The sequence below is a fragment of the Notechis scutatus genome, chromosome Z (assembly GCF_049901735.1).
Source record: "Notechis scutatus isolate UNSWTSFEM ecotype Mainland chromosome Z, rNotScu1.2, whole genome shotgun sequence".
Lineage (NCBI taxonomy): Eukaryota > Metazoa > Chordata > Lepidosauria > Squamata > Elapidae > Notechis > Notechis scutatus.
The window spans coordinates 83,040,235-83,065,022 of NC_142025.1; the positions used below are offsets into that span (position 1 = coordinate 83,040,235).

The following is a 24,788-nucleotide window of genomic DNA, read 5'->3' on the forward strand; positions in this document are numbered from 1 at the left end:
AGTTGTATTTCCCAGTTGAGGGTACAACAATGTGGAACCAACTATAATTAAGCACATGGTTTTGCAAAAAGACTTAAATTCTTGCCTAGAAGATAAATGGTCAGAAAATTGAGCAAGTTAAATCCTTTGGACATGGTTTTCCATAGCTCTACTAAACACAGTGCATATAAAAACTATGTTAATCAAAATGCCTCCAAAACAGCTGTAGCAATTCAATCTTCTAATTTTTCCCCAGGAGAACAGTTTGTTTGTTTGTTTATTTATTTATTTATTTATTTAATATTGCTGCCTATTCACTCATGGCGACTCAAGGCGGCTTACACAATGTAAAACCATATTTAAAACAAAAATAAAAAACAATAAAAACTAAGAAAAAGTATCAAATAAATTAATAAAGTACAATAGAACAAAATCTGGAAAAAAATCACCCCCAACTCCCATCCCCCACCCCGATGACAGCAGATCTTACTAGCCATTTGATGGGCTCCATCCCGCTCTGGGTTCCCCAGGCCCGCTGGCAAAACCAAGTCTTCAGTGCCTTTCGGAAAAGTGCTAGAGAGGGGCCATTCTAATCTCTGGGGGAAGGATATTCCAGAGATAGAGAGCCACCAAGGAGAAAGCCCTTCTTCTGGGTCCCACCAAGTGTATCTCCCTCAGGGATGGGACCCACAACATTCCCTGCCCCCCCCCGCTCTAATGGGTTGGGTACATGTGACCAGCAAGAGATGTTCCCTCAGATAACCTGGTCCCAAGCCATGAAGGGCTTTAAAGATGACAACCAGCACCTTGAATTGCACCCAGAAGCAAATCGGCAATCAATGCAGTTCCTGCAGGAGAGGTGGAAATCATGTAATCCAAATACCTAACAGCTATAGGATGCTCTATCCCAATGATGGTGAAACTTTTTGGCACCGAGTACCAAAAGTGCACGTGTATGCATATCCAAAATGCAATGCATGAATCCCCCCTTGCATGCACACGCCCCACCCCTGCATGCGCCCCGCCCTCCGCACATGCGTGGCAGAGACCCACAGACCAGCTGGCACAGCATGCACATGTGTGGTGGAGCCAAGCTGGGGCAACAGTGCACATGCCCACAGAAAAGGCTCTGTGTGCCACCTGTGGCACACATGCCATAGGCTTGCCACCACTACTCTATCCCAAGTGTAGTACTAAGGAGGGAGGAAGGATTATATAATGTAGAAACAGGTACATGAACTTACATTTTAATGTATTGATTAAAATTATTCTTTTCCCCTACAAGTTTGAGACAATTATTAATATAGAAGATAATTATGAATCAGTTTAGGACCATTTTACAAAAACTCTGGTATCTTAGTTTCTCCAGGGAAGTGTTTCTGCTGATGGGATATAAGTATGTACTTAATGCATTCAAACAACACACCAAAGATCTGGAAATCCAACAAGAGCAATCCCCAAGAAAGTTTTTCTGAGCAGTCAAACTCTACCTTTTAAAGCAGCAAGATACATATATCACATAAATATCTCAAAAATCTGAAGAGTATTAACTTTAATGCACTGCAATGCATTCCCACAGCAGTTTTGGAGGTCCAATGAAAAAAAAACATACAAACTGAGATTGTGCCCCTATAGATAAAGGCTATCAAAACTACAGCTCATGTTCTATAAGGACTCGCTGACGCCCCTCACCTAATAAAACATCCAGGAAATGCTGGCCTCTTCTATGTACAACTGCTGTTATCAAATTAATGTGGCCAAATTTTTATACTGTATACAAAATTAGGCAGACTTTAACTGCCCACCGATATAATCCACCACTAATTGTAATATATTACTTTGTCTGTTTTTTACTTTTATTACTATTACTTTAATAATATTATTTGTAGTTTGCGACCATAATAAAAATTGATTAATTGATTGTTTGAATGTAGATGTCACTCTGATGAGCATGTTGATTAGTAAATCAAGGGACAAATAATCTACTCCTTTCCTGAGGATGGAAGCAAATAAGCCATGAAACTTTGTTATTCCTAAACTGAAAGATGAATGCCTTTGAGTAAGTCTCTTATCCTTCTGAACAATGCCTCTAAATATGAATGCAATTTCAACCACCATTTCATAACCTAGTATGCTCAAAAATCCCTTAATTCTAATTTTCTGTGCAGAATATCTATCTATCATCTATCTATCTATCTATCTATCTATCTATCTATCTATCTATCTATCTATCTATCTATCATCTATCTATCTATCTATCTGATATAGTGATATATATAGATATATATAGAGATATAGATATAATACACATATACATTTAGCAATAGTACTTAAACTTATATACTGCTGCTTCATAATGATGTAAGTGCAATCTAAGCAGTTTATAAGTCAGTAAATGGGTCCTCATTTTTATTGACCTTGAAAGGATGGAAGGCTGAATCAACCTTGAATTGGTCAGGATTTACTACTCACCATTCTTTATTATGCTGTTTTCTGACAAAAGTAACAGCTGAACATTTTTACTTATTTACTTTAGCCTATCTCCTCTTACCACTTAGAAACTTTTGTCATTAACAAGGATTGGTCTTGCACAACCTGATGCCCTCCAAAAGGGCTAGGATTATAACTCTCAGAATTCGTCAGTTAACATGGTTTTAGAACTCCTGGTTGGGGAATCTGGGGAAGACAATAGATTGGGGAATGATGTATGGGTTATGATGTTTTATTCATGTCTACACAAGTACAATTAGAAATAAAATGAAATTTTGCCTAAGTGTGATTAATCCACCAGTAATTATAATATATTATGTCTGTTTTTTATTATTACTATTACTTTAATAATTGTATTTGTAATTTGTGATCATAATAATAATCAAAAAAGAGAGAAAACGGTTTGAGAGTACAAAATGGCTTTCTACATGTCTTCATTTTATAACTTGCCTTCTCTACTTCTGAAAGTCCTGCTATGTTGATGGACCAAAAATCTCATGGTGAAGCATACATTTTACCTTTGAAAAAGAAGTATGGGGAATAAAGAGAGGAAAGTAACAACTATGAGATGATTCCTACTGTATTCTGGTTCTTGTTAAATTTCATATACGGTATATCTTATGAAAAGAGAGGAGGAAGAGAAAAAGCAGGTCTGAGCATTATTTTTCCCTTGATTATTTTCTAATGCACTTCCCCAGCTTCCTAATTCTTCAGATGTTCTGGAACACAATTCCCATAATTTCTTGTTCTTGCTGGAATAAGGCTGCTGCAAAGCTCCAAACAGAATTAAGTACAGTAGCCCCACATGGCTTAAATTATTACATGCCTGAATAAAATTAGTAACAGCAATTATGTTCTATGATCAGTGCATACTCTGGACTGAAAGATTTATTCTAAAACTATATACAGTTGTATACCCAGTGTATAAGATCTAATTACACATAGATTTAATTAGTCATAGTTCCTACAAATACCATTTTCTTTGTATATTTTCCAAAACGGCAAAGACAGATGACTTTCCATGTTTAAATAAATAAAAATTGTATCAGATCCACGATGAATCTTTGTGTAACGTATTTACAACTTAAAGTCAGGATCTTGATTCTCTATGAATTTTGAGATAAATTATGTTAATTGAGCAAGTTGCCCCAATGTATGCCTTATCCTGCTAATTTTAGACAAAGGAAACACAATGATACTGTATCTATGTTGGTCTGAATAATTCCTCAAGAAACGCACATTGATAGGAAATAATGAAATAATACCAAGATTACATATTGGGCCACCTGTCAGCCTAATGTGCTTCCTTAATTCCAGCCATTTCTTATATTTAATACTATTGCTTATGACAGTGCCATCTAAACTCACGATCTTCTTCTCTACTGCTGTTTCAAAAGCTGGTCCTGCCCTATGTGGTCAAATATGGTAATAAAGTTTACCTATCTATCTGCTGCTGTCATTACTGTCTCTTTTGCACCACAGCTTTTTCAAGTAACCCAGACCATAATTTCTATGGCTGCCACTGCTGCCTCTTTTTCTGGCTTTGCTCATGCTGCCCTAATTTCTAAAACAGCCACAGCTTCAAAAGCATCCTCAGGAAAAGCATCCTCAGAATATCTAGCAAATGTATATAAATAATTCATCTACTCTTTTTCAAGAACTAGGGCTGCAACCAAAGACACAGTTATGGCACTGCAACAACTGGAGACGCAGAATTGAGAATGCCTAAGCAGGAATGCAATTCAAGATCCAGAATGTGAGAGCACCAATCTGCTGTTTTTATATTGATGCTTGTGGGTAAGAACTTGCCAGCCTGGGACTTAAGCAAACTTAAAGCATTTAAAGTAGGTGATCTACCTGGGTCTGTAGAGTTATTCTTCATCTGACTTCTGAACCTGGTGGAATCCTCTGATTCCAACCATGTGAAGCAAAGTAAGAATATTTTCAGTAGTAATGCACTATGTTTGGAATTGTTTCCTCACAAAGCTAGCAGTACTCAGGCTTCTGTGTTCTGCTAAGCAAGGTTATTTCTATTCCTCTCACTTTTGAGATTGAACTATTCTTTCAACATGTTTTAGCCTGGAGGTCGTGTGCAAACTAAGAATTAAAATACTGTTAATACACAAACCATAATCACATCAGTTAAAGGTTCCTTAATGGATAAAACAGACATCCCATTAATGAACTAAAAATAACCACTTTCCAGAAAGTATTTATCATAACCTAATTACTGGTAGTCCCTGGGTTAAGAATGAGCCCCATTCCTGAACTCTGTCTTTAATTTGAATTTGTATTTAAGTTGGAAATCGTACTTACAGACTGCCTATTACTAGATCTGGTGGACAGAATTAAAATGTGTGTTCTTGAAAGCATTGACAGCTTCAGCGCTTTGTCAGCTTGAACGAGAACACTGCCCGTCATTTGTAGTAATGCTATATAGGCAATCCCTTTGCATCTAGTCGTTTCCTTAAGTCAGATGTTCTTAATCAGAGAACTGCACGTATATAATTATCCCTACGCCTATAAAATACTTTGGCCCTTGGAGATTTAGCAAATTTTCTTAACACTTCTTGAAGTCCAGCAATTTTTCAAAGTTGATATGTCTCTATAAGGAACATTTTATGTGCAGTTTGATTACAGCTTTCAACATTATTTGACATTTTATGCTGCATATTGTGAAAGTTTTGATCTCTTTTGTTTCTTCACATTACCTCTAGAGTAGACAATAAAGAGAATAAGAAAGCCCCAAAATTTAAAAGGTTATGAACCATTGCTTATAAATGTATAACTTATCATGTAAAAGGATCAGCTAATGAGAAAAAATAGCTTTAACTAAAAAGGCACTGAAATCTTCTAAAACCAGCTATTTAATTGTAAGGTCAGTTGTTGGATTTGATACACTCCAAATTTTATCAGCAGTGCTCTTTTAGCCAATGTTCAAATGGTACACCATGAAAAAGAAAAGATATAACCTTTCCTTTGTATATTTCCAAAACGGGAGGGATCAACTTAACATCTTTGTGACTGTAAAAGTAAAATTCCATTTACTATACTTGCCAAAGATCATGCGACTTGGTTCACACATCTAAGGGGGTCTATTGCATAATGGACTTAAGTTATTTGTCTTCCATCTCAAATGAGCTGGAAATGCAGCTGGCATAAGAAAGGCTCCAAAGTTTCCGTCCATTCTCCAGTTTGACTCTTCTGGTCATATGTTCTGCCTGGATAGAAGTTACCATAGCTTTTGACAGGTAATTTCCCAGTTTTTCTGCTATTTGTGTCTGAAAAACAAGCCCGAACTGCTTTTTTCCCCCTTGGTAGTTCTTTCAGGACTGGTTTCCATGGAGAAACCTTCTATCTCACTCCCTCTTTGTTGATTTCCCTTCAACTTTGATACCTTTTGATTTGGGATACCCACCAAACCCTGAAAAACAACAGGGTCACTTTGCTCCCTATCTCAAAAGAGAAAACTGCCAGAACTCTATCAAGTTCATTTGTTTTTTTTTAAGATACCATTTCACAGAAAAGATGTCTAAATTTATTATCCATAGATGGGGGTGGGGTGGGAAGTCTAGTGATCTATTGTTCCTTTCTGACTGCTTATTACTTCCTTATATTGCATGACTTGTGACTAGCAAATAGGAGTGTTTTACTACATCACTTATCTAGAAGGAATTATGCAATAAGATGAGACTTAACTCACAAAGCACAGCAGACTTTCAGTTTTACATGGGATATTCTTCTCAGATAATGCATATACCTTGAAAATGGCTGTGACGGCAGCATGTAATGAGCTGGGAGTGTTTCAAAAAGCAATGTTCAAGGCATGTTTTCTTTCAATGCTTGTATATTTTTCTGCTCCTTAATTGAATGGACTTATTTGGTTCACCCTGCCAGCCTAATCTTTTAAAAAAATACCTAAAACCCACCTTTACTTGATCCTTTGCTGTGTGTATTCTTAATATTCTCTAAATATTATTTTAAATGTATTTGTCAACAAGATGTACCTGTCAGGTATGATTCTGACCATAGAACCTGATGTACTAGAAAACATTATTGAGCTTACTGAGGTACAAGATACAGATTATGCATTAGCCTTTTCTCTAACAGCCTCTGCATTCTGAAATCCACCCAACCAAGTTAAATTTGGCCTCCTTTCATTCCAAAAGTCTCTGAAGACTATTTTATTTTGAGAGTCCTTCAATTCTTATTATGACTGTGGACAACAACCAAGTTAGTTCTTGATTGTTTTATTGTGTTAAAATATTCTGACTTTTTTAAAGAGTCACTTTGGTCTAGTGGTGAAGGCATAGGCTAGAAGCCAGTAGACTATAAGTTTTAATCCTGCTTTAGGCATGAAAACCGGCTGAACCAGTCACTTTCTTTCTCAGCCCAGTACACCTCACAAGGTAGTTGTTGTGGGGAAAATAGTCGGAAGAACAAGTATTAGGTATGTGTGCCACCTTGAGTTATTTATAAAAAATAGTAACATTGTGATAAACAAATCTAAAAAATGTTTTGTTTTTGCTTTGCAAATACTTTTTTCCCATACCGATTTGTGTTTGTCGGAACTATAATCTGGTAGCATGGGTCAAAATGCCTAGGGCCCTTCTAATTAACTACCAATATACTAGGCTTAAAGATTTCCTGGCATTCCCAATTAGCACAGGAGAAGACATGTTTTTTCTTTGGACCTTGCTCATATGACCTGGGGAGGAAAGTGTTAACACAATACAAGCTAAGAGAAGTAATTGCTGCATTACTTTCCATTGCCTGGTTGGGTGGGGCAGATCTGCTGAAAGAGAGAGTTCATTACAGTGAGGTCTGAAGGGCATAAGATAGAAACATACCCAAGACAGGAAATGTCTGTTGCTGGATAAGAAATGAAACTACATGTCTAGAAGAGAAACAATCTAAGCCCAAACCCTCCTATAAAATTAAGTCTGAATACCTTTTATTCAGTCTAGCAAGAAAGAATATTCCCGAATCACATTCCCATGTGCCAAAACTTCCCCTCATTATCAATTCAACTCAGAGATATCCTGATGAGTGACAAATGTAACATGTAGGAAAGCAATAAAAGATCTGGAATAGTTAATATAATTTGGAGTAACTGACCATTAGTTGATGGTTAATCAATCAATCCACACGGTTCTATTCAGTTTTCTAATATATTTAATAATCACATACTATTTGTCTAGAAATTAAGGTTTATAAACCTATAATTATTACAATCGGGATGTCAAAAAATTCAAGAGGGTGGTTGCAATTATATGACTGAAGCCCCATTGTCTTTTATGTGTGACATGTAGCCTTGATTTCTATGTTCACTTTTGCTACAGATGATTTTTTTCAGAACTCCACTGTTACAAGAAACTACATTGACTATCAATTTAAAAGTATAAGAGATGGGGCGTTGGTCCTACCTGAACGCTTCTTCTCGGGGAGCCGAAGGGAGAATCCAGGCTGGGTAGTCTCTGGTCTCCTAGCTCTGCAGATCGAGTTGAAAAACTGAGGACACACCCTTTGGTAACGGTCCCCAATTCTGAACAACGTTGAAGCGAATTCAGCTGCTCCTTGTCTTCAAACAGATAGTTCATTGATACTGCGAAAAAAAGGGACATTTCCTCCCTATTCCGACCAGACAGAATACAGGGTGGGACTGGATTCTCCCTTTGGCTCCCGAGAAGAAGCGTTCAGGTAGGACCAACGCCCCTTCTCCACTGAGCCGAAGGAGAATCCAGGCTGGGACATACCAAAGCTGGCTGATGGCTGTCCTACGGGTGGGAGCTGGATTGGTCGGAGGTCCCCACCTCTACATGCATACCCTGCAGGACTTGTCTTCCAAAGGACGGCTCCGCTGAGGCAAAGGAGTCAATTTTGTAATGTCTTATGAATGAGGTCACTGATGACCAGGTCGCAGCTCTACAAATGTCCAGAATCGATGCCTGTGTTGCCAAGGCTGCGGTGGTCGCTGCACTGGTTGAGTGAGCTGTGATCCTCCTGGGCACAAGAAGGCTCTGTAACTGATAGGCCCTTGCAATGCAGGCTCTGAGCCAGTGACCTACTGTGGAAGGTGTCACCCTGCAACCTAAAGTTGATGGCTGAAAGGAAACAAACAAGCCTTCCGTCCTCCTAAAAGAAGACATTCTTTGAATATAAATATGGAGGGCCCTCCTAACGTCCAAAGTGTGCCATTTTTTCTCTAGTGCATGGGTAGGCTCAGGGCAGAAATTAGGCAAAATCAACTCCTGTGAACGATGGAATAAGGAGTTCACCTTGGGCAGGAAGGTAGGGTCCAACCACAGAACCACCCTGTCTGCATGGAATACGCACAGATCTTTCCTGATGGATAAGGCTGCCAACTCCGAAATACGCCTGGCCAAGGTAATGGCCACCAAGAATGACACCTTGCACGTGAGAAGGTGAAGGCAGACTTCATGTAAGGGTTCAAATGGGGGAGAAGTTAGCACCTGCAGGACCTTAGGCAAATCCCAGGTAGGGTAGCGGTGGACCACTGGTGGCCTCAGATTCGTGGCCCCCCTAAGGAAGGCTTTCACCCTAGGATGTTGGCCCAGAGAAGTAGAGCCCTTGACCGAAATCACTGAGGCCAAGGGAGCCACCTGTCTCTTCAAGGTATTAGGGGCGAGACCTTTATCCAAGCCATCCTGCAGGAACTCTAATACCTTTGAAACAGAAACCCCAGTGGGTTCCAAGTGGTGACAAGTGCACCAACTGCAGAAAATCTTCCACGTTGCGTTATATATCCTGGTCGTGGAAGGTCTTCTGGCCGCCTGGATGGTCTGAATGACCTTTGTGGAAAACTTCTCCCGTTTCAGGATCCCCTGCTCAAGCGCCAGACGGTTAACCGAAACCAGGCTGGATCTAGGTGCTCAATCGGGCCCTGGCTGAGGGAGATCTTGTGCAGGAGATTCTCCAGAGTCTGGCGACTGACAGGCCCATCAGGTTGGCGAACCAAGGACGCCTGGGCCAGTAAGGGGCTACCAACAGAACTTCCGCCCTTTCTATCGGTACTTTCCTGATTGCCCCCAGAATCAGGGGAAGGGGGGGAAAGGCATACAATAGTCCCAGGGGCCACCTGCACCAGAGAGCGTTTACCCCTTCTGCTCCTCGGGCAGGAAATCGAGCAAAGAACCTCGGGAGGTGCGTGTTCTCTGGTGATGCAGAGATCCAGAATCCGGCAGCCGAAGCGTTCTGTCATCTCCTGGAATAGACTGGGATGCAGTCGCCATTCTGACTGGTCGACTGTGGCCCTGCTCAACCAGTCCGCCTGCACGTTGGATACTCCTGAGATATGTTCTGCTCGTAGGGACAACAGGTTTCTCTCCGCCCACCTGCACAATTGAGTTGGTTCCTGCATTAGAGATCTGGAGCATGTGCCGGTTTTTGTGGGCCTTGGTAGCCACATTGTCCGTGAGGAGAAGCACATATCTCCCCACCACCTCTTGCCTTAGATCCTTGAGCGCTAAGCGGACAGCCCTGAGCTCTAGCCAATTTATGTTGTGGGCAAGCTCCTCTCATGACCACCTCCTCTGGGTGACCTGGGCTCCCAAGTGGCCCCCCCAACCATAGAGACTGGTGTCAGTGGTGATGGTAATCCTCTGGGGTTCCCTGTACAAGCATCCCTTATCCATGGCTCGGGACTGCCACCAATGGAGGGAACAAAGAACTGGCAAGGGGACGCGAACCGTCCTTGGAGAATCGTCCTCTGGTAAGGGAGCAGGAACCACTGAAGGGTTCGGGCGTGGAAGCGGGCCCATGGGACAATCCCTATGCACGATATCATCTTGCCGAGAAGTTGAGACAGCAAGATGATAGGTGCCTCTCTGGAAGACAGGATCAGTGACGTGACTTCCCTGATACTATCTCGGTGCTCCTGTGAGAGAAAAACCTGTCCGGCCAAGGTGTCTATAATGGCCCCCAAATGCAAGATCCGAGTCAATAGTACTAGGTGGCATTTGTCCAGGTTTATCGAGAACCCATGCTCTCAAAGAATCCTGATCCTGAGTGCATCTTGAACCTTCGGTAGATTAGATGTCTGTTGAGCCCTTTCAGGTTGAGGATTGCTCCCCACCCCCCACCCCCCAAGGGCTTTGGAATCACAAACAACATTGAATAGAAACCATGTCTCTCCTAGTCCACCGGAACCGGCTGGATGGCCCGAATGTCCAGCAGATGGTGTATTGCTGATTCCATGAGATCCCTCTTTGAGGGGTCCTTGGAGATGGGGCAGCACACAAAGGCTCTTGGCGGGGGAGGAGAGAAACTCTAGAGAGAGACCCGACCGTAAGGTTGATTAGAATCCAAATGTTTGTTGTGGTCTGTTCCCACCTCTGCCAGAACAGTCCCAGATGGCCCCCTATGGGGGATGAGGCTCGGGCATCACTTGTTGCGCCTGAAGGGTCTGTTGGAACCCTAAGGACCTTCTGCCCTCTTGCCTCTGATGCCCTCTGGCGGCAAAGGCCTGTCTATTGGCCTCAGAGGAGGATCTCTGGAAAAAGGGCCTACTTTGATGGGGAAAGCCTGCCCCAGCTTCCCCCTGTTTAAAGGAGGGCTTCCTGTAGTAGAGATGAGACCTGTAATCAAAGCTCCTCCACTGGGAGGGCAGGATCTTTCACTTGTCCCTGGTTTCTGTCAAAAAGGGATCCAGGGCGTCCCCAAAAAGCCTCTTTCACATAAAGGGAGTCGACGCCAGCTTCCATTTGGTTCTGATGTCCATCTGCCAATTTCTTAGCCAGAGAAGCCTGCGTGCTGTTATGGAAGAGGCCAAGGCTCTGGAAGAAAATTTGGCTGACGTGAGGATGGCATCAGCAGTCAGTTGAGCTGCAGCTATAATCTTATTCAGGTCCTGATGCACCCTGAGATCCTCAGATGGGATTCTGTCCTGTAGCTGCCTCAGCCACCACAAAGAGGCCTGAGTAAAAAAAGATGCGGTCGTCGATGCTTTGATGGCCCAGGCGTCGGCTTGATGAGCTCTCCAGAGCGCCATCTCCTCCTTCCGGTCCTCTGTCTTTAGAACACCCTCCGCATCAGGTGGGATGACAGATGAGGAAGCTAGGGCTGGGCCATCTACCTTTGGCACTTCCATAATATCCAAAAGGTCTTTGTCCACATTAAATAAGGTAGACAAAGACCCACTGGGGCGAGTGTACATCCCAGGGGACTCCCACTGCTTTTTGATCAGGTTCAGAAACATCTGGGGCACAGGTACAGCATCCACCACAGATGCTTTCTCAATGAACAGGAAATCCTGATCCTCTCCCTCAGTGGGAAGGTCCTGAGTGACCGTGTCCTTTTTGAGATGAGCCGTGCTCTTGGCCTTAACCAGCAGAGTCTTGAAAAGAGCCAGCTGGAAAAGGCCTTTAAAGGAGGGGGGACCTGCTACCTCCGACTCCACATCCGAAAAATCCCTTTCTGGAAGGAGGTCCCTTTCAGAGCCATAAATTTGGCTGCTTTCTGAAGGGGAGGCTGAGCGCTCTCTGAAGTGGACCGGCTGTTTAGCAGGAGCCTGCCCCTGCCCCTGCATGACTCCTCTGCTAGGTTCCAAATAAGACAGCTGGCGCAGCTGGTTGATCTCTGCCTGCTGTAGGTGTAAAGGTGGCTGCAGGTACAGGTCTGGCTCCACTGGAGACTTGGTCTGCAGGTGGCGCCATCAAGATCCCCTGAGGCTGCTCAGAAAAATTGTGAGAGGTCTCAGCCCTGATTTGGAGGCTACTTTGCAAATTGTGGGTACTTGAGCCCCCCGGAGATCAGGCCGTCATATACTGCCTATCTGCCAGTTGGTCTAGTTGCCTGTCATCTTGAGGAGGCAAAGTTTGAGGGGTGGCCTGTATTCAGCCATCCTGGAATCTCTCACTGCCCTGTCAAACTATTTGTCTATGGCTTTTTGTCTACGCCTGGCCTGTCTATCCTCAGCCCTAGAGGATCTCTTAGGGGCTATCTCTTAGAGCCCTGGCTCTAATCCTAGCTGCTGCCTCCAGACCAGTAGACCTGGACTTAGGGGATCCCTTTACAGCCTTCTCTCTACCCTGCTGAGGAACTGACAATTCTTGATCAGTTCCCTTGGCAGCCATCTTTGAGCCCGCCAAAAATAACTGTCACTTTCTCTACAGGGGTAGAGAAAGAGAGAAAGAAGTAAAAATAAAATAAAACAAATAAAACAAAAAATATTCAGCCTAAGCTGTCAGCTACAGCCACAGTAGCTGTCCACCACTTCAGGAGGCTAGTGTGACCCAAAGTGGTAAGCTCAGCCCAGCTCCGCAATTCAAAAGCCGGGTCAAGGAAAAAAAGTTGGAAAAAATGGCTGCCTCTTTGAATTGCAGCAAGCCCTGACAGGTCAGAGGCTTTGCGAGCCTGGCGCTGGCTGTACCGCAATTATCAGGGAGACCCAAGCGTCTCACAGCTGCCACGGTGCTCTGGGGACTGGATGGGGGGGTCAGGATTTAATCCCGATGGCCAGAACCCCCCCCCCGGGGACAATCCTGGAGACGAACTGCAAGATTGTCCCTGAACAAAATAAATGGCTGCTGCCGCCGAAAAGGGACAGAAGCACTTAACGGCAGCTGCGGCTCATCCCAGGCAAGGGAAAGTGGATCGGGAGGAGGCGAGTTAAATAAGACGCCGGCTCCCACCCCAGCCCGAGCCACACAGGCTCTCAGGGTCACCTCCACTCCAGTTTTGACAGAAAACAAAACAAAAACCAGTCCACCACCAAGGAAAGTCAAAAGTTAAAATAACAAGCGAAAAAAACACGAACTGGAAAAAAGGCACGAAAAAATGAAAGTGCTATACCGGCAAGCCGTCAAACCTGATCTAAGCCTCTCTGAGAAAAAAAGCTTAATCCAGGGGGTGAATATTCTTCTACAATCCTAACTATTCAGAACCCTTAAAGGGAGGTCTGAACACACTGAGACCGAGTGAAGAACTGGGGACCATTACCAGGGGGTGTGTCCTCAGTTTTTCAACTCAGTCTGCAGAGCTAGGAGACTAGAGACTACCCAGCTTGGATTCTCCCTTCGGCTCAGTGGAGAATGCCAGAATCAAATCATTGAGGTTGATTCTATTTTTTGTTTTAAATACGTTTTATTTGAGATTTTGTAAAATAGCTTTGAAAACTAAAATTCTAGAAAATGGGTCTGTATTTAAAAGATAACAGTAGCCAGGGATTTGTTAACTATTCCTCCCTTTTCAATTCAATGAAAAATATAAGTGGATTGATTAGATGTGAGCAGAATTAGCTTCCTTAAATCATTTAGGAACATTATTTTATCTACTTTATTAAAAATCCAATCCCCAAAGAAGTGGCAGTTGTAATTCAGTAACAGTTAGAAAGGAGCAAATATAGGTGATTCTTGACTTATAACCATAATGGACCCAGATATTTTGGTTATAAGTCAAGGTATCATGTGATCAGATTCAATGGCAAATTTTGCTTTTGCACTTTGTAAAGCAAACCACTGCAGTTAGTTGTAAAGTGAAATACAATGTCATCAAGCAAATCCATTCTTCTGAATGGAAGATTTTTGGTGGAAACTGGCAAAAAAAAAAAAAAAGCAAATCATGGTCACATGACCAAAGGATGCTACAATCAGTTGTAAATGTGAGGCAAAACACCTGAAATACAATAACATGGCCACAGGATGGGAAGTGGCAATTGTAAGTTTGAGGATGGGTCTTAAGCTTTTAAACAGTCCATTACAACTCTGTCCAGTACTTAAACAACTGGTTGTAAGTCAAGGGCTACCTGTAAGGAATGAGTAAACTGAATGGCCACTGCCATGGCCACTTACCCAAAGGTCTGTTTCCTATTTCTTTTTTAAATGGGATACATAAAGAGATTTAAATAAGATTCACAAGTTTCCATAAGGAAGAACTTATTTCCTCCCTGTTGAATCTTGATCATAAACATTTACCAAACCTATTGGATGAATGACCTAAACAGAGCAGTTAGCCAGCAAAAATTAAATTGCAGTATTATATAAAAGTTGAGTTGAAGCAAGATTCAGAACCAAAACATCACTTTAAGAGTCTTTTGAAGCCTGGAACAAATGAATTTAAGGCAATAGTTCCATTTTTAAAGGCAGAATGGTTCATGTTTTCTCCTCTATGAGTTTTTGTTTCCCTCCCAAGAGAAAATACAGAAACTTTTATGTAAGACAATGTACAGTATCAGATTATTATACAGTACTTCCTATACAGAAGACAAATTATATAACTCTCAGATGCAAGGCTTTCCCCTACTTCTGAGGGCTCTTCTAATAAGGACAATAAAGTATCAAAGAAACTTAAGGATGGATTGTTATTTAAACTTCCATGAACTGCATGTCTGAAAAAGCAAACTTCTATTAATTTTTGATTTGTTTGAAACCCCATCCCATATTTCCAATTTCTTCCAATTACTTCAAAATTACCAAAAATGCAACCTTCCTATACCTGATATTTTGCAGATGCATTGGGGTGTCAAATGATTCAAAATTATGGGACCCACATTCATAATAAAAGCCGTGGTGGTGCAGTGATTAGAATGTTTGATTCTTACGGCTTATGGTTGATTCAACCTTTCATGCTTCTAAGATTGGTAAAATGAGGACCCAGATTGTTGGGGGCAATATGGTGACTCTGTAAACTGCTTAGGGCTGTAAAGCACTATGAAGTGGTATATAAGTCTAAGTGATATTGCTGTAATATCTCTTTAGTGTGCAGCCTGTCCTGTCTTGCTATTTATTTAAATTATATTCCATCTTTTTATAAACAACTCCTTATTTTCTTATTTCTTATTTTCTCCACAGCAACCACCCTGTATTATAATATTCAGAATTATTATAATACTCAGAATTATTATAACATTCAGTTGGCAGATAGACACGCATGCTTATTTCAGTACAGATATAACACTCTTTGGCAAGAGGAAATAAAACAGGAGTTGCTAGATTAATCTCCTATGCCACTCCTATGTTGAATCCAAATGTATGCAAGAAGAACTGAGTGACAAGAGCAGATTATCTGAGAAGTATAACTAGCCGTCTATGTTCGTCTGTTACCTTATATAGCACACCAGAGAGAAAGGAACCGGTCTTAAGCAAGCATGTATAATTCTGGGGGCCTGCAAGGACTATTACACTCTCTTCACCAAATATGCCTTCTCAAGCCTTCCTGAAAGTCTTGTGTACCAAGACTGCTTTATATACAAAACAGCAATATTGTCATAACACAGGTAAGGACCAATTACTCCAAATTATGGCAACAAGCAAAAAAGCTTTTCTGTTCCCAGGCAACCACGACATCTTTATAAATTTTAGCATAAATATTGAAAGGATACTGTCATGGCTGGGAAACTGCTGTGAAAAATTGCTAAATTTTTCACTTGGAGATGTACAAGCAGATCAGATATCTGTTGTAAAGATTTCAATAAACGTCATTAATGGAGCCTGATCACAGACTGCTTTGGATAGGTCACTGTTCATAAACAAACAAATACATTATTCAGCAGCTTTGCTGCTTCTGACCATTTTAAGTTTATTTTTTAATTAGTTTTCTCTTGCCTAGTTTTTCTTTATTTAGTGCAAAACCATATCTGGTGTAAAGGTTTCACTGTTATATTTTCTTATCTTATTTCAATCTTGAAAAGGTCTGTTTGTTTTGGAAGCAGCAAGGATGAAAAGAGGAATGGATGCTTAGCCTTGGTGTCCCTTTCTTTGCTCCTAATCTAGCCTCCCCTTTCGAATCCATCTCCAAAAGCCAGCTAAGCAAAACAGATGGAAAGGCAGCAGGGCAGGATACATGTGCCCAGCTCTTGCCAACTGTCATCTGAGGCAACAACCACCTTAATGGCAAAATTGTTCCTTTCTCCATCTTTCCCTTACAGGATGGAATACCAAAAAGTCCTTGGTAATAAGCAACATTGGCAAAATATAGCAAAAAAAAAAAAAAAACCACTACCAGCCTCCAATAACTAAGCTCACTATTAGGACAATTGAAACCAGGAAAATAATAGACAGGAAATATTATAAGAAAATAATTTCCTTGGACTTTTGCCCTTATTAAAACCTGCAATCTATACACAGGCACCTGCCATGAATTAAATAATGTCAATTCCTGGCTTCAAGAAAACTGTAATAATTCTTTTAGTACTCAGATGAACATTTTGATTCACTGCTGTAATATTAGTGATTTTCCAGAATTTACTGGATATTTTAAGCAAGGCACATAGACAATCCATGAATTCTTAAGGGAGAAGGAACAACTTTCACAGTAATGGGTACTTTAATCCATTATGGTGACGTTAAAAGCAATTATTTTCTATATTGACTGTTAACATCCAATAAAAGAGTGATTCCTGTGGCATTGCTCAAGCATCTGAGAAAAGTTTTGTTTTTACCTCAAAGTAACATCAATTATGGGGGATGCATTCTGGGTAATTTCCAAACATAGGTTATATAAACCTCACTTTGCAAGGTCCTTGTTTAGCAATTGCTGGCTGTTACAATGGTGACAATGAGAAAATAAGTACCTTTATAACCGATAGTCACATTTACAACTTTAACAGATCTATAAAAGCAAAGTTGAAATAAGATAATAACTTAGCTGCAGTTTTACTTAGTTATTGCTTTGCTTAACTACCAAATTGTCTTTCCCAATTGGGATTTCCAAATGAGGACCTTATGTACTTCCTCTATGCTTCTTATAGTTCTCTTTCCCACTTCATTACTATTAACTCCTGGAGGTTCTTAGCTGTTATTTGCCTTCTTTTTTAAAAAAAAAGTCTCCTAATCTTTCAGCACTTGCAAAAATCAAAGTTACTGAACAAGCTTTCTTTAAAGCCAGGACAGTTCCTTTGCATGTTCATGAAACAAAACTCAAATTATGCAAGTTCATTAAAAAGCAAGGAAAGGTAGGTAATGTTCAAGCATAATCAAGTGGTGGAGACTGATGGTTGCCTACTTCTACAGACTCATGTCCCCAGTACATCTTCAACCCAATTAAGAAAATCTTAAACAGTTCGATAAGTGATTAATGCTTACCCAAGATAATGCTGTGCCATCACAGATGTGATCTCTCCAGGCACACTTGCTAGCTATCAGATGGAGAGAGCTTTTCTATCTCTGTTATGTACAATTCCATGCATGTCAGTCTGATTAGCTCATTATCCTCTGAAACAGTTAAACTCTCCAAATTGTAGGAATACATGGGGAATGTGTCAAGTAGAAGGTGTTTCACATGCAGATAGATGTCTACTTAGAACCATTCATTTAACAACGGTTCAGTTACTATGGAGATGAAAAGTTTCTTACAACCAGTCCTTGCACTTACAACCATCTTTTGTAGATCCATTGCAGTTCCCCATAGTCACACAATCAAAATCCAGGCACTTGGCAACTAATATGTATTTATGACAGTTGCAGTGCCTCAGGGTCATGTGATTGTCATTTGTGACTTTCCCAAGGGGCTTCTGACAAGCAAGTCAATGGGAAAGCCAAATTCACTTAACAACCATGTGATTTGCTTAGCAACCATAGCAAAAAAAAGCTGTAAAGTTATATCTGATTCACTTAATGATCATTTCCTTAGCAATGGAAGTCCCAGTCCCAGTTGAGAACTATCTGTATGTGCATATCACAGAGTGTATTTATTGCAGAAAATGCTAGTGAAAATATAAGGAAATACAACTAGTGTATCACAGTAAAATAGAGTCTTCAAGACATTTTCACGAACAGAATCCAGATGTTTACATATTTTTACAAGTGCAATATTGGACTATACATATGATTGCTAAAATCCATTGTTTCATCATATGATATAAAACTTTAAAATTGATGCAAACTAATCTGGATTTATAAAGAATAAATTAAAATATGTGTCTGCAGTAACACACCTATCAGACAAAGGCAAATATATTAGACAGCCAATTCTCAGCAACAATTTATCTTAAATGGAGACCAAACAGAATGTTTGTACTTCTTCTTCAAGCCATCTATATCTCCTGCTCTCTACTACTCTACTTGCCTTTCTAATTAAGAATGTAGTTTGGAATGGTTAAGTTTTGGTTTTTCCCTTTATCTTATCTACCTCCTAATTTCTTTGTGTTGTTTCTTTGAAGAGCTTTGCCCTCCCTCCCATCACACACTCTCTTTTTAAGAGAACTTGAAGCAACATATTCTTTTTACATTCTCTTTTCAGTTCCAGCATTTCCATTAGGAAAGCATATTCGCTTGGTATTTCTAACCAACTATTTCAGTGCCTCATACCACTATGCCTGATACTTAGAATCATAACTCATTTTGAAGAACAGATCTCAAACAATACATTTGAAAAAAAATCTGTAACTTGCAAGCTTTAAAATTAAAAGAGGGGGAAGCATTTTCTATTTTTTTTAGACAACAAATCAACTGAAATGATCTTCAGATGATCCATGCTGGCTAGCAGCTTCAAAAATTTCATTTATGTTATGTTACCAGAGAAAGGATGAGAATTTTGGAGGCCATCAAGTCTACAGTACTCTATTTAATGTAAGAGATCCAGAAATACTTGTCCAACAGATGGCTGTTTTATCGAGAAGGGGGGCAGGGGCGGAGAGCAGAGAAATGCATCTTCTGTGGTAATTGGCCGCATAGTTGAACAGTTGCTACCGCTATAAAGTGACCCCCGCCCCCCAACAACCTTGCCCAAACCCGCGCAAGAGGCTTCGGATATTGGCAGAATATCTGCCATCCAGCCTCACCTTTCTATCTCCTCTCTCCCCATACTTAATAGTGCCCAGTTCAATTTCACCTTATAGGCTTTGACCTAGCAGCTGATCTTTACACTTCTAAATTTTTAACTTATTTGTACGATCTTCCCTCACTGCGATGTACCCACTCGGTTCCGCAGGAGTCTTCGGAGGAGTTATTATTTCAAATGACTTCGATAATAAGATGGTCTTAATTCAAAGTAATTATTAGCTTTTCTTTTTCGCCTGCATCGAACTGCTGACTCACGTCAAGCTTTTGATCAACTCTATTTATATCCCGACCTGTCCAGAATTGGTGTCTCTGATCTGCAACTTTACGCTGACACGCTAGCTGTGTTTACATGACGGCTTGAACCACAAATTAACAAATTAAGCACAGCTGTTATACACTAACTAATCCAGCCGGTTAATTTATGGCTCGTCGCCGGGTTATGAAAATGCAGAAGGCTGATTGGAACACAACACGAACAAGCTAAACATAAGCGAGTAGTGTGAACACAGGCCACTTGCTATGCTTTGCCACTTGCAAGGCTTTGCACGCGAGCGGCTTCGCTGGTAAACTTTCTTTAACAAACTGCACTTCCCGCTTCCTTACCGGCCGCTATGACAATCAAGCAAAGGAGGGAAGGTGCCCTGCCACCTTCAGGAGACATAGTCGTGCCAATTCCCCGGCTGGAGCTGAAGTCCTGGAACGGCAAGGTGGCCTTGCTGGCTTCCGAGTCGCTTTCTTGCGTGGTTTTGAGAGAGGCGGGCAAAGATCCTATCACCCGAATTGTGAGCACTTCCTCTAATCACTTCAAGAAGCGCGTTTTTTCTTTCGTCCAGGACTGCAGCAATGAAACGCCTCCCTCGCTGGGTCTCAGTCCACCGCCCACTGCCACTTTCCGCCCTTCGCGGCTACCGCCGCCGCCCGCGCTCTGTTCCAGGGCGGCCTCTGCTGGACGGTGCGAACAGATTTAGCAAGTGCCCATAGGTCGAACCAGGCATTGCCCGTCTCTAGTCGGGAGAATAGGTGGCCATCATAAAGCCCTGCCACTTGTTCCGGCTGATTACGTCTTCGCATTTTCGGGTTGCAGAGTTTCATCCCCCGTCCCCTTCAGCCGGCTTCGTAATACAATATAGTAATATAATTACCTGGCCTAGTTTTGAAAATATTTTTGAAAAACGAATTGTCAGTTGTCTCAACTTTTCACTGTCATAAATAAATGAATTAAAGTTGGTATATTACAGTTTATTAAGCCTATATGCAAATAAAAATAACAAGTCAGCATTTGTAATGTGATATTGAAGACCTTTGTCTTTGCAAGATTCGGCTCGCAAATGATGTCTGCAACCGATTTCTCTTTGCTGAAAGAGGGGTTGATTGCACAGCTTTGATTGCTCCAAATTTCTATAATATCAAACAAATTTATTTTGCAAGCTTATACAAAAAGATTAGTATTTTCCAATTTGATAGCTTACAAATTATAACTAATATCAGACTTGTAAAGCATGAGCATATAGCATCCCAGAGTGTTTTCACACCTACTCATTTGCATGCCTGCTGGTGCCTTTTGAAGATGGCAACTATATTAGCTCTTTTCCAGTCCTCTGGTTCTTCCCCGGTGTTCCAGGATCTTTGAAATATATGGTCCAGTGGTTTTGAGATCATGTCAATTCCCTCAGAAATTTGGGCTTGCTTTGGTTTAGACCAACGATAAAAATAAGATTCTTATTATTACTTTTGAAAACTGCCCTTTGGCATTTGTATACAAACTTGTGTCTTCCTGGAATTCACATTGACTCTTGTCTCCCCACAACGTGTTGAACATTGGGAAAGATCAGCAACTGAATAGTTGCTGTTTGAAGGGAAATGCTGCAAAAATAGTATGTTTCATGTTGTGGGCCCAGCTGCAGGTTAAATGTCTTATTTATTTACAAGTTTATAGAATCAAAAACACTCTAAGCTGCTAACAAAACTTACATATAATGCAATACAAAACTATATAACATTTATTTATGTGTTTATAGAATTTATACAGCTGGCCAACTCAAACATTGCAGCCCTGGGTAGTGTACAATAAATCAAAAACAGAACAAGATAAAACCCAACCAGATATCAAGAGGCACCCGATGACTCACATTCCTCTATCCCCCCTCAGGATAAGAAACCCAGCACTCCTAATCATAACACTGGAGGAAAAATGATTTTCTGAAGGGCAACAGGGGGGACTGAAGTCTCTCTCTCTCTCTCTCCTTCTCCCTCCCCCTCCCCCTCTGTATATATGCGTGTGTTATAGTAGTATAAATTAATTTAAATGAATACTGAAAGTTTGTTCCAAAGCAGAAGTACTACAGAGAATGCCTACCATGGTTCCTGGGAGGGTAGGTGGGACTTTTCAAAATTGATTGGCAACAATAGGCAGAAACTGTTGAAGAAAAATGGCTCCTAGGAGATCTAGATCCTAAACCATATAGGAATTTGTTGATAGTGCACCTTGAGTTGCACTCAGAAACCTAACATTTAATTTAATTTTTATTTATATTACATTGTATTAAATTTGACAAATCTGGGCAGAGTACAACATTCAAAATTTAAAACAGAACAGTCCACACAATACAGTATATATATAAATGGCAGACACAATATCCAAGACCCGTCCCCAGTCAAAGGCTTAGGAAACAACTAGTTCTTAAGGGTTCATTTTAATATCGACAGGATAGAGGCTGCATAAATCTCTGGGGGAGATACTGTCCAAGAGGGGCAGGCACTCGTGTCCAGTCACCTGGCATTGTTTAATTGATGGGTTCCAGAGCATGCTGGTTTTGCTGGATCATATAAGATTGGTAGCACCTCCTAGAAGACAGGAGGTCCTCAAGTAACCAATTCCTATGCCATAAAGGGCTTTATTTAGAGTGGATAACTCTTGAATTTTACTTATTAAATTTATAGTCACCCATTTCACCATCCAAAATGACACTTGAAAGCTGTGGATGCCACATGAAAATGGGATGAGCTTTTGCATGTTTTTCGGGGGCTCTGGTAGCTGTGCAAGAGTGGGATGACCTCTCACATGGCCTCTGCACTCTCTGAAAGTTGTGTTAGAGCAGGAGTGTCAAACTCAATTTCATTAAGGGCCGCATCGGGTGGCAAGGGGGCATGACCAGCTCGTCACTTTTGTTGGGGATGAACGCTCTGCCAGCGAAAATGGGCTCCTGAGCTCCATATTTGCTGGCAGAGGGTTGCAGGAGGCTGTTGCAGCCAAAATCAGAGCTTGTCCTCCTGTAGCCCTCCCGAGCTCTGTTTTCACTGGGAGTCCTTCACTGTTTCTAGGGCAGACCCATAGGCCAGATCTAAGCACCCCATGGGGCGGATCTGACACTCCTGTGCTAGAGAGTCGTGCATTTGCAAAAAAAAAAAAAAAAAAGCATGTAAGCAGAAGATTTTGTAGAGATTTGGCAGCTGCAGAGCCTGCAGAGGAGTATTCTCTGAAGGCACTTCAAAAACAAAGATCTTGTGCAATTTGGAGCAGCCTTAGGTAGGCCTGTCAATGGAAAGAGAACATTACCTGAAAATAAGTGGCACGCACATCCTCGGGAGCACTGTGCCATTGGGGGGAGGCAGTAGTACAGTTCCTCAAGATTTGAATGCCTTGAAGAGTAGCACAAGGTGGGCTTTTTGAATGACACCTGTGCCTGTAGAGAGGAAATTGTGGCCTGAGCACCTACTTCAGGCTCAGCCTCAGTGCTGCCACTGTATGCTGCTGTTCAGGGTGGCCTAAATGGAGATTAGATAGAGAATTGTTTCTGTTTTGTTTGGGGATGCAGGTTATGATATGTCAGTTTTTTCCAAAACATTTTCCATATTTTTTTATCCAAAAGGTTCAGATGCTGACTTTCATAGCCTCTCCCAATATCCTGAGTGAAAGATGTATAACTAAATATCTCACTTTTTAAAGATATTATGCTTATATAATTGGTCCTGTTACATTACATAAATGTGTTAGACAGTATTGCACTGTAAGAATATAAAAAACAATAGTATAAAAATCTATAATATAAAATTGCCATTATGAATGTTGCTGCTATTCATATATTTGAATCATATGATTTCATGATTGTCACTTTAAAAACCAAGGGTATTTCAGGATGAAATCACGTTTTTATTTTTTTGAAACCCGGTCTTTCTCAACCTCATTAATTTAACATGAAAGGACTTCAACTTCCAGCACAGCATTGGCTGAGCAATTCTGGGAACTGAAGTCCATGCATCTTAAAGTTGCTGAGGTTAACCTAATCAAAAGGAACATTGAAAAGAAACTATATAAAATGCCTCAGGAACTCTGGGATTCCATCTCTCTATCAGCCAGCAGGATAATCTCAGAAAACAAGGAGAACTGATCCACTTTGAAATATATGAAGAACCAACCAAAGAAAGATCAAATTAAAATAGAGAAAACTCTCAACATAATGCCTGTGGGAGAGAGGCAGTTAGTTGCTCCATTCTACCATCATCATCATTCTCCTCCTGGTTACATGCTGCAGACTAAGAGCATATACAATCTGCTCATAAACACCTGCAGATATAACACAAGAGGAAAGCAGAAACACACACAGGTGCAATATATTATTTTGGTGCACTGAACAAAACATAGATACTCCCTATACCACTGCTGATAAGAGTGAAAGAATTCCATATGCTGTGCTGTGCATGTTGCTCCACCTTAGTTTTTAAGAATATGTTGAAAGATGAGTTAAGATCTGAGAGAGCCTCAAAGTATAAAAACAGCAAGTTGGCCTTGTGTTCAGTGTCAACAATGCGCAAAGATAGATTGCTACTGAAAGACTGATGGAAAATGGATGCATAGACATCAAGCTTTAACATACTTACACATTTAATAAGATAGTCCTCAACTTACGACCACAACTGAGCTTAAAATTTATGTTGCTAAGTGAGAATTTATTAAGTGAGTTTTGCCTCCATTTTATCACATTTCTTGCCACAGTTGTTAAGTGAATTACCACAATTGATAAGTTAGTAACCTGGTTGTTAAGTGAATCTGATTTCCCTCTTGAATTCGCATGTCAGGAAGTTGCAAAAAGTGATCACATAGTCCCAGGACACAGCAATGGTCATAAGTATGAATCAGTTGCCAAGCATCTGAATTTTGATCATAGGATCATTGGAATGCTGCAAAGGTTGTAAATAAGAAAAATGGTCATGAGTCACTTTTTCAGTGCCATTATAACTTTGAACGGTCACTAAATGAACTTTTAAGTCAAGGATTACCTGTAGTGTAACCAAATTTTACAATAATAACATGTTCAGACAACCTTCATACTGTGATAACAAGCTAAAATCTCACATATTGCTAACTTGCACAGTCAATGGTATCATTCTATCCACATCATCATAAGTCCCACAAAATTAAATGGGCCTTATTCTTAGACATATGTCCCAACCCAGGGGTGGGATTCAAATTTCTTAACAAACAGTTCTGTGGGTGTGGCCTAATTTGTGGATGTGGCTTTGGTGGTCATGGGCCTGGTAGGCAAGGCTTGTATGTAGATATTGTATAATTATATAAATATT

At 40.8% G+C, this 24,788-nt stretch overlaps 1 protein-coding gene across 2 annotated transcripts in view; it reads right to left on the bottom strand.

The window, feature by feature from the left end:
• Nucleotides 1-20,130, bottom strand: part of PARM1 (prostate androgen-regulated mucin-like protein 1) — a 50,428-nt gene extending 30,298 nt beyond the window's left edge. Inside the window, exon 1 of one of the 2 annotated variants that reach the window (XM_026679889.2) lies at nt 19,812-20,130. In XM_026679889.2, coding sequence (XP_026535674.1) covers nt 19,812-19,869 — 58 coding nt within the window. In that variant the 5' untranslated portion in view covers nt 19,870-20,130. The remainder of the gene's footprint in view (nt 1-19,811) is intronic. The other variant, XM_087945854.1, reaches the window with a different exon arrangement.
• Nucleotides 20,131-24,788: the final 4,658 nt, after the last annotated feature.